The 17,098-nt window shown below is 47.2% G+C and overlaps 1 protein-coding gene across 2 annotated transcripts in view; it reads left to right on the top strand.

Annotated features, from left to right (window-relative positions):
- The window catches only part of LOC133345529 (axin-1-like), a 65,840-nt gene extending 54,115 nt beyond the window's left edge, over positions 1-11,725 (top strand). For both annotated transcript variants that reach the window (XM_061556369.1, XM_061556379.1), the window contains one exon: positions 6,810-11,725. In XM_061556369.1, coding sequence (XP_061412353.1) covers positions 6,810-6,936 — 127 coding nt within the window. In that variant the 3' untranslated portion in view covers positions 6,937-11,725. The remainder of the gene's footprint in view (positions 1-6,809) is intronic.
- The last annotated feature ends 5,373 nt before the right edge of the window (positions 11,726-17,098 follow it).

The following is a 17,098-nucleotide window of genomic DNA, read 5'->3' as shown; positions in this document are numbered from 1 at the left end:
CATCCCCCCCAAGTAGCTAAAGCTTTTAAACGAATACTTGGTCTAATGTTTAAACACTAGTGCTAGGGAGACGAAGACAGCTTGGCGCGGTGCTGTTCATACCACGTCCTCATGTGTTGTGCTTAAGAGGTACTCGCAAACAGCAATTGCCCCCGACAGTTTATACTTCCTCCATGAGATGTCTGTCTGTTTCTTTGCTGTGTGTGTGTGTGTCCATCAGTAATAGGAAGGTTATTCAGAAGCACTGGTTAGGGGAACAACTTACGAGGTGGTACAGAGACAGCGTCTTGTTGATTTTATTCTTACCGCCGCATCATTTACAGAAATCATGCAGCAGCAGCAGCATGTAGTAGTGGCTGTTTGCACAGGGCTTATGCAAAACACGGCTTTCTGCGGGCGCCGATGCACCTGGCGGGCGAGATGCGGAGGCAGATTGAGGCTACGGTGCGCACGGCGTAAGTAGCAGGTGAAAGGTTGGGATGAAAGGTGTCTCAAGCGGAAGGGGGTTTTCTCATGGCTGCTGCGTGCCACGTAAACAGGCCTCGAAACACGGCGGCGGCGTTTTTGTCGGATGTTGCGTTTCGTTTGCTTTCCGTCGTGGTTATTGGGCGGGCTTGGCTGCCTGTCCCGGTGTTTGGCGCGCTCTCACCGTCGAAACGCTTGGCAGTCGCCGGATTCGTTTGCCGCAGCCGCTTGGGAATTTCATCGTGAGAGTAGTTGTCCTCCCGTCTGCCTTCTGCCTGGGTGGCGCTGTGGGTTCACGTTTAAATCCCAGGTTGGGGGATCGACTCGGCTCGTCATCTCCCCCAGAGGCGATAACGAGCGTCGTTTTGCGGGAAGTCCACAGCGTTTGTTTTCCTGTAATGAGATTTCCTCCTGCCATAGTAACGTGCAATTTCCACTGCTTGCTCAGGGCTGCCAATGGAGGTGTGAGTGCTTGCGTGATGCTCCATTGAGTAGAACATAATTTTACTTGGAAATTATGAATATAGACTGTCCCCATGTGACGGAAGGTACCTAGCGAGGGAAAACATTAATGAAAACGACGTGAGTGCTTGAAATTCTGTCGATGTATGATTTTGCACTGGAACCTGCACCGGCCATGCTTGGTGAAGTCTCGTCAAATAACCTCCCCCCACCCCCACTCACTCTCCAGTGGTGGATTAACGCACAGTCTGTACGTGAAATGCACTTGGTGGAAACAGCTGCTGAAGTGTGGAGTGTGCAACCCCCCCCCCCCCCCCCCAGCCCTGTAGTCGGAAGCATAAGTCGAGAGCCTGGGTTCTTGCATTTTTGAACTATACGCGACTCTCATTCAAAACTCCGGTGCCCTTTTTGTATTTGGCCAGCTGCATCCCACACGTTTCCACGCAACGCTGTCCCCTTGACGTCCATCTGTCCCGTGCCTCTTGTCACCGCCGTCATTTTGCTTTGGAGGCCTTTGCAGGCAATTGGGCCCACGCGATGCCACGCCTCTGTGATGGTTGGAATATCGCAGGCCGTGCTTTTTTGGGTGCATTCGCTTTGGGTTTCCTGCAGGATTGTGCGGCAGATTCCTTATCAGTGGTCGAGTTTTGTATTTTTTTTAAAGAGGCAGAAGGGTGGAGGGGGATATCAATTACTATCTACTCAACTATTTTTATTTTACCTGGTAAGGCCCACTGAGCTATACAGCTCTTTTTCAGAAGTGACCCTTGCCACACATGATAGCTCAACGAAGTGGCTTATATGGACATTTACAGCAGGCAAATACTCTTAATGTGGGGGGGAAAACTGGAGGACCTGGAGAAAAATATACTTGACTACGGAGAGAGACATGCAAATTCCAAATTTCCAAGCGTCGGGGTCGGGATCAAACCCCCCACGACCTCCTGTATACTTGGCGAGGTAGTCAACATCTCACCACCATCGCGCTGTAATGCAGAATGACTTGTTAGTAAGTAAAGTTTCTTCTTTTTTTTTTTACAACTACGACGTGTAATTAATTCGTAAGCGCGTAACTTTGGCGTTGTCTCGGTTGTACGCTCGACGTTGCGGAGTCTCGCTGCATTACATAAACTTAACTCTAGATAAAGCCGCAGATAAGCGCGAGCTTAAACTTTGTTAAGCAGGGGCGCGTGGAATTTTTTTTTGTGGGTCCCCGCTCCCTTTTCTTTTCTGCCTCTCTTTGTGTACGCTGCCTTGTGCTGCTTTATCTCTTGTTTTAAAAGATTCATAACTCGCACTGTTGTGTCTACGCTCTTTGATTTGTGCTTGTGACCTTGGTGCTCTCACAACAAGAGGCCTCATTGTGCACGTCCCCGTGTAAACGGGTTTGCTATACCAGCAGATAATCCGGCATTTTACAGATTTTTTTCCTTCTTTCAGTTTTTTTTCTCTCTCTCTCTCTCTCTTTAAGCCCGGTCTTCTTTTATCCTCCAAGCCCCTACTTCTTACCAGCCCACCCCCCCCTACCCCTAGTCGATTGTGCATTTTTAAACAATTGTTTTGTAGATGTATAACTAGAATTTGCCAGGCACGTACACACCTAAATGCGCTCGTTGACACACACGCGCGCACACGTACACACACATACAACTCGTACACCCAGAAATGTTTGGAATCCGGGCAGTTGCGACGTTTGATCTTTGTTCAGCACCTGGAAATACATCCGCCACAGTCTCTTCTTTGCCTCACTTCCTATTCTTACACACCTGTCGTTTCATCTCGACTACATGGTGACCTTTGCAAGTGAACTTTTTTTCTTTCTCCTACGTACGCCTGCTTCGTGGTTTGTTTATTTATTTTAGGCAGCAAACACGCGGCGGAAGCACCCGCGCTCTCGCACACTCGCGACTCGGTAGCAGCTGAAGCGCATTAGGCGGAATTTTACGATTGCGAGGGACACCGCAATGTCTATTAAATAGAACATTACGGTATTCCCTCGTTATTCGCAAGGGAAACGTGCCGGAGATGCTCACGAATAGCAAATTTCGCGAATGATGATATTGGCCGACGAAAACTTGTTTTTTTTACGAATTAACTTGAATAAATACATAAATCAGCTATTTAATACATGGAAATGATCATAACACAAAAAAATTGGTTATGATAAATTAAAAGTAAATACAAATTAATCTGAAAGTATTAAATAATAGTTTGTAAATTAACTTATGAAATATTATGATACTGTGCATCATCACTTTAGTTCATCACTTTATTTAGTTCCTTTCTCGCATCACAATCTCTCTCGTCATTTTATCTCATCGCTCTCTCGGTGCAGCCGTGGAGAATTCCAAATGCGATTCGCGTTGAGCCAAAATTGAGGATAGCAAGTTGATGAACAACGAGGGAGGAATACTGCGCTCAAGTCAGAAGTAATCTCCGTGTCCAAGTGAGCGATGGGACGGCACCTATCTCATTTGGCAGTCCTTAGCCAGTGGTGGAAATTCCTTGTTGCCCATGATGAGAGCCAGGCAAGCCCATAGGACGATCCACAAAGTGGTACTCGTATCAACGGAATCAGCGCGGGAGGCATGATGGGCTGAGTCTGCTTCTGACCAAAACTTGTATTGAGATGAGGACTTGTGATTCAGTGCTTCCCGACATTTGTGTGATCATCATCATCATCATCACGATCCATGGGCAGATAGCACGTATGTGTCCACTGCACATTTCGTCATTTTGCTTTACACTTTCTTCCGTCTTGCGCCAATTTTCTCAAGTAGTGCACGACTTTTGGGCACAAATCTCTTACCGGGGCGACATCGCCTGTAAGAAGAGGTGGGTGCGTGCAAAGCTGTCCTTGGTTAAAATTCCAAAACAAAAAACATGGATCATATCCTTAGGTTTTTTCGGTAAAGTCACGTAGGTAAAAAATTAAAATTAATAAAAGTAAAATAAAAATAAAATAAAAATCACGACGTTTCGGAGGCAACACAAGCTGCCTCCGAAACGTCGTGATTTTTATTTTATTTTTATTTTACTTTTATTAATTTTAATTTTTTACCTACGTGACTTTACCGAAAAAACCTAAGAATATGAATCCTTGCAGTCACGAAAGCTTCAAATCTAGAATTAATGGATCATATCCTTGGATCGATGTGCACAATTTGTCTTGTTCCCTTAATCGGACAGCGTCATTTGGCAAATATTCCTTGGTAGAGGTAGCAAGAGAGGCCAGCTTTGACACACGAGAGGTGGTGGTGAGGCCAGCACCACCATGTCTTGCCTTTCCACCGCTGGTGTTGGCACGCCGCTCCAGACACTTGGGTAAGGCTGTACAAGCCTAGAGGGGAGGCCTTGGATAACCTTCACATACCACTCGCCACACAGACAGAATCGGACCGGGCCAAGGTCGCGGAAAGCTCGGAGTGCAGTGCGCCAACCTCTGGGAACACGCACGCACGCACTCACAGAAATCGCAGCAATCTACGTTGCTTCCACCGCCGGCGGTAGGTGTGTGTGACGCATCGCCACCGAGCGGCGCAGGTCGCTGGTTTAATTTGTGTTTTGCTGCGCATTTGGTCGCTCGCGCAGCCGAACCCTCGCTCCGTCGCCAGAAAATTACAGATCCTCCGCCACGGGCACGCACCATCAAAAGCATCTCTTTCATTTCCTGGCATCTCCCCACCCACCCTCCATCCACTCCCTCCTTTCCTCACCGCCGCCCCCCACCCACCCCGTCATGCCGAAGGCAGGGGAGAGAGTTTTGGGCGGGCGAGTGGGCGAGACGCGCCGAGAATTTACAGCCAGTGTTGGGCGGGTCCCGCGATTTGGCCGTGGAAAGGGGGTTAGTCGGCACTCGCTGTGCCATTAAATGTACGACGCGTTGCACAAAAGGAGGCGGAGGGAGGGGGGGATTGAGAACCGTCGGCAGGTGTTGAGCCCTGGCCAAAGCTGCGACAGCCTGCGTCTGCATGCCGCAGCCTCCGCTAGCCTCCCGCTGAAGTGTCGCAGTGTGTGTACCGCTCGATTGTTTGCCGTCCATTGATACCGAGCGAGCCCGGTTCATTATTCATGAGGTTTGCCGCTTTTGATCGCCGTTAATTCTCCCCCAAGATGCGTTTGTCCACGCGGGGACAGGGCCCCGCTTGTTGTCGCCGGAGTGTTTTGTTTTCTCTCTCTTTAAAAAAAAAGAAAATTGTATCCCGCCTCCTCGAGAAGGGGATGCGGCCGGGAACTTTGGGAGGATTTGGCACTCGGCGAAAAAGAGAGCCCACAGACAGTGAAATGTCTAGGGGCATTGATGAAAAGTGCTCGCCCTTCCGATATTAGGAAGCCACTGGAGCTATGCCCTTTGCAATGAAGATGGAAAACTAATTTCTTTAGAACTGCTTTTTGTGTTTGTCCTTCCCCCACACCTCCGATTGGTACGGTCAGCTACGTACGTTGCGAAAGAAGTTCATCGTATGTACAAAACGAGCGCATTTACACATCGGCTTCTTATAAACTCTCGTTTCTCCTTTCCGCTCCCCTTCGACGAGCATGCTTTTCGCTTTCAAATAGAGAACCTGTGAAGTTGGGTGCCATATTTGCTCATTGCACTCGCAGGATCTCACAGGGATGAAAGGCGTGTGTGGAATAAGCAGGTTGCACAACGGTGGAATGTGCAGCGTTGCTTACCTTGAAGCAGCGTCATCGCGTTTTAGCCGGTTTGCATAGCGGACATTAAACTTGGCGCGCAGGAACAGATTTGTAACCGAAGGGGCACTGGGCACTGGAGAAGGCAAATTGACAAGAAATGTGTGACTGGGCTCTAACCGTTTGATGTCTGTCCCCTTTGAACATTTCCATTCGAGTTATCGTGAGTGGCATTCGTTGAGTTTTGCGTTTAATAGGTGCATATGTGATTACTTTAAATTATGATAAGCTACAGATAAGCCCATTCTGGAATGGTAAAATTGAGCTACAATGGAAATCAAGTTGAGGTACTCTCATTGATTTAAAATGTGGCGCTAGGTAGCACAGAGGGCTTTGTTATAATAAGCCTTAAAAGTTGGTGAACTCCATGCCTTCTCATGCAAAAATATGTATTCTTTGAAGGTCTCAAGTACACCCAAACAATGTCATTGTTCCGTAAAAAAAACACTCATTCTCGTTCAATATTTGCCAGTTTCTACGAGTGGAAATCTGCACACCGACCTTAATTTCACAAACTTTAAGAAACGGATCGTGTCCATCCTACGTCCGGCGGAGTGGCTGGGCGGTAGAAGGGCTTGAAACTCGTTCTTAAGTTGAAACCCTTGTCAGGTTATTTAAGTGGCCTCTCATCCCTCCGAGGTAGATAAAAACGAGTTCCACTTTGATAATTGTTTTTTTACCCTTTTATCTGGCAACAAAACTTTTTACAAGGAGTCATGTTTGCATAGACCACAATACCTGCAGTCATAATGCAAACAAAAACATAAGTCTGATAATGTATGCACTGCATACATTATCACAGTTATAACTCAGTTTTGTTGCCAGATAAAAGGGTAAAAAACCAATTATCATATTTTTTCTTCTGGCAAATGAGGTTCCAAATTGAGTTCCACTTTGTTGGAGGTCAGCAGGTTGGGAAGTTGGCATCCCTCGGAGATGAGATTGTGGAATTTGCGCCACTGGCTCCTCAGGGCCATGTGGATGAGCACCGCTCGGTTTGCCTGTTTGAATTGCTATTTCTGTAGCCACTGCTGAAACTTCGGTCTGATGCTCAGTGCTTATTGTTGCTGTCCGCCGTCAATGGCTCCCGACCTCTTAATGCAGCTGCAGAAACAGCTGCGGTCGAGTGCGCCTGTAAGAGGAGAAGTTCACCTTCTTAATCTGGCCTCTTCCTCTCTGTCCGGCAGGTATTACTTCAAAAAAGCAAGCGACGAGTTCGAGTGCGGAGTCGTCTTCGAGGAGGTGCGGGAGGACAGCGCCGTTCTTCCCGTCTTCGAGGAGAAGATCATCGGCAAGGTGGAGAAGGTCGACTAGAGAAAAAAAAAAAGCGCCCCCGGCGGCACGGAGCCCCCCCGCGGGGGGTGGGGGTGGTGGGAGGAGTGGCAGGCCCATGACCGCGGGTCCATCCGTCCCACACCAGCGTCCGTCCGGCCGAGAGGAACGAACGTGGACGCGATACAGTTTGCCCCTTCTCCCCCTCCTCGTCCGTGCCCGTGTGCACCCCCACGCCCCCCCTGAGAGACGACCGGCGGTTTTCTCCGCTCGCGGTCGCGTTGATGGGTGGGCGGCGGCGGCGGCGACGGCGACGGCGACGACGTCGTAGGCGAGGAGACTTCTCTCGTAGAGGTTCCGTCTCAAGTTTCCGCTGTTTGCTGCTCAAGACGAAAGCGAGAGGCGCCGGAACGCTGGAAGACGGCGGTACATTTTGTTTTCGAGAAAGACGTTTGCGGAACGGAACATCTGTGACTTGGGAGGAGGGGGTGGGGGGTGTGGAGAAGGAAGAAGATGTAAAAATAAAATGCTCCCTCTGCTGCTAAATACGACTGGGATGACCGAGGAAGATTAACGTGTTTTTGAAACTAATGTCCACCACACTGCAAAGGGCACATTGGCCAACGGGCCGTGGAGGACAAACAAAGGTTGAGCTTAATTTAATGACATTCTCAAGAAGAGAGGCAATACGGTGCTTGTTTTAAGGCTTCCTTTTCAGTATCTGCCGTTGCATCGGTGCGTAAAGTTTGAGACTGTTATGCAAAAATGGATCAAAACTGTATGAGACATTGTGCGTGCGCGCGCGTGTGTGTGTGGCGCGTGTGGGAGAAAATGTTTAAACACGATGTTTTGTTTTTTTAAGCATGTGAAATGAGAAACTGTTTACATAAGCTGTGTAAGCTTTTATCGGATGATAATATGGGGTTAAACCGAACACTGACTAACAGGGTTTGATTCAACTAAACCTGTACAGGCTTGATGTTTATTGTTATATTTTTTATTATTTTTCTTTCATGTGTGTGACTGCCAGATTCGTTGTTTTTATTTGTTTGTCATAGATGTGAAAGTCAGTGTGGTGTTCCTAGAGTAAAAATATACTTTATCCGGCCCTCTGTACATTTAGTCTTCGAATTTTTAAGCCGTTAAATGCCGATTATGTTTTAATTACACTGGATTGTGTGCGGCTTTGCCTGCTTTAGGCATTGCCGTAAACTGGCTATTTAACCGGGGTAATCTCTGGTCATTCAGTTGCACGTGAAATAATTTTCATTTTTTTTTGTGGCAGCCGCGTCTCGTAGGACCCCTTCCTCTGGCCATTTGTAAGCAAGCTCTTTAAACGGAAACAAATTTGAGATTCGCCGCATAATTGGTAAATACGTGTGCGTGAAGAGTTAAATTAATTAATTGGGCGGGGCCCCGGGGGAGCGAGGGGGGGGCCGGGGGGTAATATTTAACTCTGAAGCTGGTTCATGTTGCAGCCGATTGGCCACCGAGAGGGCCGAGTCGGGAACTGCATCGTTCTGAGCGGCATTTAAAACCTTTGCGGTGTCGTGCCCGTAGCCGCGCCAGGCAGCAGCGGTAGCCTCGGAAGGCTGCATGCGTCTCGAGCCACAAGATTGATTTCAAAGAGAGCAGTGAAAGCACCACCCCCCCACTCTCCCGTCTGCCTGCATCTTCTCTCTTGCTTGTTCTCGCTGGGTCCATCACGGCTGTTTGTGTGTCTGCAAATGGCTGACCCCACTGACACATGTACTGTGTGGTTCCGGCGAGTACCTCGTTGTGTCCATCGCCTTCGTGAGCCGAGGGCTTCTTTGAGTTGACGCGCCCGCCGCCTGCCGCGCCTTTTATTTTTCAAGTTGGCCAGTTTCCGCGTTTGCGATGCAACGCGAACCCACAAGCCCATCGTAAGTGGCTCGCCACACAAATTCCTGTAATGGCACAACTGTCACCACCCAATAGCCATGATCATTCCACTGCTGAATGAAGGTTACCCCACGCGGTTGCCATTCTTCATGATCTTGCGATGCCATTCTTCATGATCTTGCGATGCCATTGTCTATCTCACTTCTGAGCATTGGCTCGTATCATTGCTCCCATCTTTTTGTCAATGTCCCAAGTTGATCCATGTCAGAGCAGGAAATATGCATATATTGAAAACTTTCCTCTGAAGATGAATCGGAATGTTGCTACTCATCGTCGGGTTTACACAAAGCACTCCAGCCTGCTGTTGCTTGCCATTTTATTCCATCAAATTAATTCAATACTATAGAAGGGTAAAAAACCAATTATCATAATTTTTACTGGCAAATGAGGTTCCCATAGTGTAGATGCTTGCCCCGAGCTCTCATACTCTGATGGTGCATTGTCTTTGAGTTGTGCGCCTTTTGGCGTCATCTGGTCCAACCCATGTGAGACTAGGCTCTAAGGAAAGCTGTCTCGGGTGTGGACCAATCAACTTCAATGACAGTGCACATTATCAGAGTTATGTCTTTTGTTTGTATTATGACTGCAGGCATTGCGGTCTATGCAAACATGACTCCTTGTAAAAAGGTGTCAGTTTTGTTGCCAGATAGAAGGGTAAAAAAACAATTGTCATATTTTTACTGGCAAATGAGGTTCCCATAGTACTATACTCAAATCAAATTCCAATATGCCCAGCTTTTCTACACAACGGGAATGCATTTGTTTCATAATTTTTTTTTAAAGTTTGAATCAAAATGTGCAACGCTTGAACAGGCTGCTCGGGGCGAGACGGCGTGGAATACGCAGAAGCATGAAGCAAGAGAGATGTGGTCTCGCAGAGGGGGCCCGCACACGACAACAACGGACGATACTTTCCCAAAAGTGGATCGGAAAAATAAATTGACAAACCCAGAATTTGCTGACCACACGGCCACGATACACACCCAGTGCAAATCAATTACAGGAAGCAGTTGAACAACTTTCAGACACAACCGTGTAATCCATTTGGAAGAATCGGTCCGTTCCCTACACACGAGTAGGGTTCGACAGACGTAATGACCGTACTAGAGCCCTGTGCTTGACTTGTCACAGTGCCCGAAAATATTGAACGCTGACCATGTTAGCGCCGAAAAGCGAATTCGCAATGATTTTAAGCTCTTGTTTGTACAAAGTCTACGCTTGCGTGTGTGCGTGCGTACGTGTGTGTGTGTGTACATCATTTTAAACGGCCACGTACTTTCTGCAAAGTAAAATGACGCTGAAGCAGCAGCCAGGAATACTGTCGTGTGAGCTAAGTTATTTTTGTTGTGTATATCCAATGTACAGCGCCGCCATTTCACACGCATTGTACAGAATGTGTTGAGGCAGCTATAGCTACTTTTTGGACTGCGTGTTGTTTGCAACATGGCAGTGTTTCCATTATGTATTGTTTTGCTAGGATTTTTCAGCCACTACTTAAGACGATAGAAAAAAATCGCAAATTGCCCTCTGCCACCCCTTATTGTACATGTGTGTATAGATGACTTGTAATTTAAGACGCTATGTGGAATCGATGCATTGTGTAAATGATTTTTTTGTATCACTGAAAAGTGCAACTCCCCCCACTCCACCCCCACCTCTCTCTCTCACCAGTAATGTAAATGCAGTATTTCTTGCTCATACTCATGATTCAATAAATTATTAAACGGTTTTAAACTAATTTAAGGCGCCACCGGTAGCGATTGGCAAAGCTAAGTTTTAAAACTGCGTTGCCACGAATGGACTTATTTCGTGAAGCCGGTGTAACTGCTCCTACTTAATGCGGATTCTGGATCTTTATCTTTCTCTCACAATTACGCCCCGGAGTGAATTGCCCCAATAATGTTTCATTAACAGCCACAGCACATGTGTTTGAAATTGGGTTAATCGAGTAAATTAATAATGCATCGTCGTCATCATCGGAAAAATTAGGCCCAGTTAAATTGCGTCCATGGTGATATGGGTGCTAAAAATTTGCCTCGCATTTTTTTCCGGTAACAATGGGACGTAAAGTTGCTTCTACTCCATTGCTTCGCCTGATGTTGACATTCAGTGTGACGCAACTGGCAATCGAAGCTCGCCGTCTCGTGAATGAATTTCATAATTGGCAATTCGGTGAGCATTTGCGCCACGTTAAGATGCTGCTGCTGCTCGCATGCTGAACAAACGGTGGGAGAGGAGGGGGGTGCAGTTCACGTGGTCACCTCGCTGAGCGTGACATTGGTGGTGAAAGGGGTCTTATACTCATGGAGTGAATTACGGTAAACGGTAGACCCGATTCCAATACATTAACATTGACCAAAACAACGGTCATTAAGACCCTTTTAAAAAAAACAACAGCAACACATTGACATTTATTGGACGTACAAAAAATGTTATCCACTTAATAAAAGAAAACGCTGCGATGCAGTGCAGTTGGAATCGTTAACAAAATCGAGGGCTCGTGTAAAACGTTACATTGGCGGCGCAAAGCAGGATGTCTTGTTCAAAGGTTCGCTGTGTATTCGTTGACATTCTGTACACGGGTGGCCCAAGTGCGTAACGTTGGGCATTTAAAGCCCTCTCTTGAAGTCCCCTCTGTGCGTTTGAAGAACGCCGCCTTTCGCTTGTTCGGGGGTGGGGGGGGGGCAGAACATCAGACTGGGTTTGAGACCACATTTTTGTTTGGTTTCAGACCCTAAAGTTGTACCTTTTATTTCGGTATATTTGGATCATGTACATTTATTAATATTGTTCATTTCACCATTTGACTCCCCCCTGCCCCCTGCCCCCAATGTGTAAGGTACAGTAAAGCTGTATGTGTAAAGATGTAGCATTCTATAAAATAAATATTATTTTTCCGAGTAAATGACGCGACTTTGTGCACTAGTTTTCTGTGGCTGTGCGTGCTCTCGAGTATCTTTTGTCACGGATGGCTACTTGCGGTGCCGAACGAAGTTCAACGTACATAACGTGTACATTTCATCACACATGTCAAACCCCAAAGTGTTCCAGTCCTTGAGAACCTGACTGCAGACCCCCCAAAGAAACGGAGGCGCACAGAACCATTGAACGCTCAGGCATGCACGGTCGATTACACTTCTTGCTGAAGATAGGGGGCTTCATCGAGTGAGTTCATCTTCTTGGTTCTTTCGGTAAGTCACGTAGAAGGGAAGTAATAAAATAATAAAAATAAAACATAATCAAATAATTCTCACGACGTTTCGGCCTACAACGCAAGCAGCCGTCCTCATGTGAATGTACGTGACTTTACCGAAAAAACCTAAGAAGATGAATCCCTGCAGTCACGAAAGCTTTACATCGAGTGAGTTTGCTTAGCACCAATTGGCTAACCGCTAATGTCAACCACTTCATGAATAACTCCCCCGCCGCCGCTCCCCAATAGTAAACGAAACCGTAATAATAATTTGCGTGAGTTATTAGATGCCAAATTGTTTTTTTCTCTCGTAAGACAAAACAAACACGTTCCTTCGGAGTGGGCAGGTAGGAACTTGGTTGGACAGCGCTGCGTTCGGTGGGGGGGGGGCAGTTGGATGAGTGGGCGTGTTTACCTTCCCCCCACCCTCCCCGACATCCTCAGCCCCCTTAACCTCCCCTTACCCCCCTCCCTCAGGCCCCTCCGCTGACCCCCCCTCCCTTAGGCCCCTCCCCTGACCCCCCCCCCATATCCTTAGGCCCCTCCCCTGACCCCCCTTCCCTTAGGCCCCTCCCCTCTCCGTACCCGGCAGTAGGTCTCCACCAATCAAAAGAGCTGTTTGTATTATATATTTATTTATGCACGACAGACAGACAAAAAATCCTTGGTGGGCAGTGTGGAACATTGTTCCTACCTGTAAAACACAAGACCTGAAACCATCGGGAAAGAGCTGCTTGTCAGGAGACCGCCTTGAACAGGGCCGAGTGAAATTACACTTCACAGGTAAACATCGAGACGCCAGGGCCGTGAGTCAACAACAACTACAACGACGACAACAACAACAGCAACAATGGATGCGCACGTGTGGGGCTTCATTTCTGACGATGTTTTCCGGAAGCCTGCCAGGCTGGCTTTTGGAGTACGGACTATCGGCGTAAGGAACTACCACGAGAGTACATGGTTACGCCTACCCCATCGTACTACATTACTATATCATATAGTCCTTTGATCGTACGAATAGAGGGCACATAATTGGGTGATAATGGATGTTGGCTTGCCAAAATAATTCCCGCAACAGGGGTAATCCTTCAGTCTTGACGTGTATTCTGCACTTTTAATACATTGAGTTGCTGCATATATACAGGGCGGGCCGTAAGTAACAACCTGATTTGAAATAGCGATATTTTGTGTGAAATAATTTTGTTTAAAACACATTTTTTGTAGAAACAAAGTAGAAGTATGTTTTTTGTTTGCATTTTGACTGCAAGTATTGTGGTTAATGCGGACATGAATCCTTGTAAAAAGGTTTCAGTTTTGTTGCCAGAAACAAGGGGAAAAACACTTATTATTATTAGAAGCCTGGGAGTTTATGATCAACCGTTATACACCTGAGCAGCGCGCGATAATAGTTGACATTTATCTCGGAAACAATTGTCAACAAAAAAAATGTAAACACCGAGAGAACATCGCCGATATTTCAAGACCCGAACTGGTCCCAAATCCGCACCGTATTCGGACGTTGATTTCCCGATTTAGGAACCCGTACCCGTCCGGGTACGGGTATCGGGTACCTGATTGCGACCTCTGGGATGAAGCCATGTTGCAGGCGCGAGTGGGTTGATTCTAAGAACTTGAATTGTGAGAAGAGACAAGACGTTGGGAAATGATTGACAAACAGTTACTCACCAGTGACTCACGACCTACCCGTACCCGTACCCGGCCGCACCAGGGTCGCAAACGGCTACCCGTACCCGGCCGGGTACGGGTAGCCGGGTATCGGGTAGGGTACGGATATCGGGTACCCGGTTGCGACCTCTGGCGTCGATGACAACGCCGACACCTCGACGGGAAGGACACGCTCTGTCGCCGCTGACTTGGTCATACACTGGCAGTGTCCTGCTGCCAGCTGTGGCTGCAGGGTTGGTCGTACGTGCTGTGTATCGTTTATTGTAAAATTTTAAATCACAGTTCCTATGATTACTGTTGTTACGTTGTTTTTATAGCTTTATTTTGGTGATTCGAAAACATGGTTAATCTAAATTGTCTTATGGTTGTTGTCGTTGTTGGCTTGCACCACTGATTTTTGCACACAGCGTTTTAATACTTTTTTTTTAATCCTTTATATTAATTCACTTGCTTGCTTGCTTGCGCGCTTATGACCGTGCAAATATTTCGGTCGTTTTTTAACCCACTTCCCGTGATCCAATCGAGCTGACAATTTGCACACAGACTCGTTGTGCGTGACAATTTATTTTCGTGAAAATTTTTTTCCAAAATTTTACACTTTTTAGGAAAAAATAAATTATATTTCATTACCAATATGCTTAATGGTGGCAGGCAATCATCTGACCCATAGGTGGCAGCCATCTCAAGCCAGAGGACGAGAGGACTCTAGCCGCCACGCATATAAAGGATTTATAGTGAAAAACTTTGTTTTTACGGGTTAATTTTTTGTAATATTTGCTGGTTTATTCCAGGATGTTTCTGTTGGGCGTCGTCGCTTTAAGATGTTCTGTGTTCACATTTTGTTTGTTGCGGTTGCACCCGACTCAAGAGCCACATGGCTCACAGGGTTATAACTAATAAATGAAACTTGAATAAATGAAACTAAATGAGAACTTGGTGATCACAGGACAGTCGCTGCGGTGAATCTTGGTAGAGGACTTGTACCTTCTCCTCCCCCCCCCAACGTAAGATTCAGCCGGTGCAAGAATTGCAGCCCCAGAGACCGTCAAAGCCGCCTCGAGCGTTCGCGTGCTCTCATTGAACTTGCAGACCAAGACGATGCTTTGATTACAAATGTAACGTCGCATTTTCACCTTAGCGGCTTTGTCAACGAACGCAATTGCGTGTTCTGGGCGTTCGTGCATAATTACATCGAAGCTCCGTGAACTAAAGCATGTTGTACCATTCAGAGTTTGTGTTCTTATTTCATTTTTCGAAAGTTCTCGGCAAAACAAGTCAGGTCGTTACCTATGACCCGCTCTGCATCACCCATGCACGGCGGTGCATACCATCGCATTCAACATGAATTCCTGCATACGCCGCCCCCCCCCCCCCCACGTTAATTTCAACAATCACGGCCCAGTAGTTGTGGTAATCTGCGCCCTCTAATTAAGAACCAGATCTGCCGGCACTGATGATGGGATCCCAAATGCCACTTTCCACTGCGGCTCCACGTGCAGAGGGGCCTTCCCATCGGAGGGGAAATGTTGTAGATGTTGAAATTCGGTATTGTTTTTTTTACTGTAATCATTGGTGCTCTGTATAAACACATTCCTGCCGAGGGAGCTGGTAGGAACGTTGGGTTGCTCGGTCAATGGCCAGGGTCAACGGCCGCGTGGTGTATTCCGCAAATATGCCCGACTGTGACGGCGGGCACAAGCCGGCGTGAGTAGGTTAAACGTTGAGTTTTATAAGGGCACCACGGGGTGACCAGTCCCTCCCGACTCAGCCCCACCCCTCCCACCCAGCCCCTCCCCACCCAGCCCCTCCCCACCCTCCCCACCCCACCCAGCCCCACCCTCCCCACCCCACCCTCCCCACCCAGCCCCTCCCCACCCTCCCCACCCCACCCAGCCCCACCCTCCCCACCCCAACCTCCCCACCCAGCCCCTCCCTGCACGACGGACGGACACAATAATCCCCTGTGGGCTGGTGTAACCAGGAGGTTCCTACCAGTAATGAACCGATACACAAGTAAGGCTTCAACTTCTGACGGTGTTTTCCGAAACGCTGCTCGGCTGGCATGGAGTTGGGATTTTCGGCGTAAGGAACTACCACGAGAGTAATCCTTAATTAGTATACCATCTAGTCCTATACTCATACAAACAGAGGGCACATACAAATTGAGGACAATTAGGTGAGATGGAGGCGGTTTGTCAAAAACACGTTCCTTCGGAGTGGGCAGGTAGGAACTTGGTTGGACATCGCATTCGTGCACGGCAGAAAGATCGCAGTCACGTGACGCACTTCAACCAATCCGGGAGCGTACATGTTTGGGAGGGGCTATGCACGGCAGACAAATAATCCCTGGTGGGCAGTGTGGAACTGTTGTTCCTACCTGGATAATTTAGCGTTTAGGACTGTTATGGCTGAAATTGAGCCCTGTGTATCAGACATTGCGGCAATACAAGCCACACGTTTAATAAATGGGCCTCTGAGCTTTGTAAGCGTGCAGTGGAGTATGGGCAGTCGAGATAGGTTGGTATGTATAACTTATTTTAAACCGTACCTAGCCAACCGTGCGTATCGGGGGTTGTGGGGGAAGGACAACAAACTAAACACAAGCAGTTGTACATAAATGAGTTTTCAAACTCGATGTAAAGTGCCATAGCTCCCGTGGCTTCCTAATGCCGGAAGGAAGAGCGTTCCAGACGGCAACAGAAGCGCATCTGAAAGCGCGCGATGCGGTGACCATCTTTGTTCGACGGCTGAGCCATCGTTATCGTACAAGCAGAGCGCGTCTATCAGAATCATTATTTTAGACTGGAGGAATCCGATGAGCTATGAAGCTCTTTTTCACAGATGTCCAGTTGGAGCGTGTCAGCAAGTTACAACACCTACCCAGAGAATAGTCGACATGCAATCCTCGGTGAGTGTCTTCTTAACGTTCATCCCAAAGCCCTTAAACTTAAACTTAATTTGGAGCTTTTGTGACTGCAGGAATTACTCTTTGGTTCTTTCGGTAAAGTCACGTATAAAGAGAAAATAAATTAAATACTAGCATACGACGTTTCGATTGCAACACGAGCAATCATCATCAGGTATAAATGAAATAGGAACACAAATCTAGTATACTTAGAAATGTAATGTAATACAACAGAGAGTCGGATAACATAACAGTCAACACCCTACCTGGTTGATTACGTTTTTCCTGAGAATGCTAAATTTGAGAGAGAGATCAAACACAGAACCAGAGACATAGACAGACATATAAGTAGAGACAGATATCACAGACTGTTATGTTATCCGACTCTCTGTTGTATTACATTACATTTCTAAGTATACTAGATTTGTGTTTCTATTTCATTTATACCTGATGATGATTGCTTGTGTTGCAATCGAAACGTCGTATGCTAGTATTTA

This window comes from Lethenteron reissneri, chromosome 3, assembly GCF_015708825.2.
Source record: "Lethenteron reissneri isolate LAM-NWPU_2019-01 chromosome 3, ASM1570882v1, whole genome shotgun sequence".
Taxonomy (NCBI): domain Eukaryota; kingdom Metazoa; phylum Chordata; class Hyperoartia; order Petromyzontiformes; family Petromyzontidae; genus Lethenteron; species Lethenteron reissneri.
Note: the sequence above shows the minus strand (reverse complement) of the source record. Positions and strands in the feature narration are given on the sequence as shown.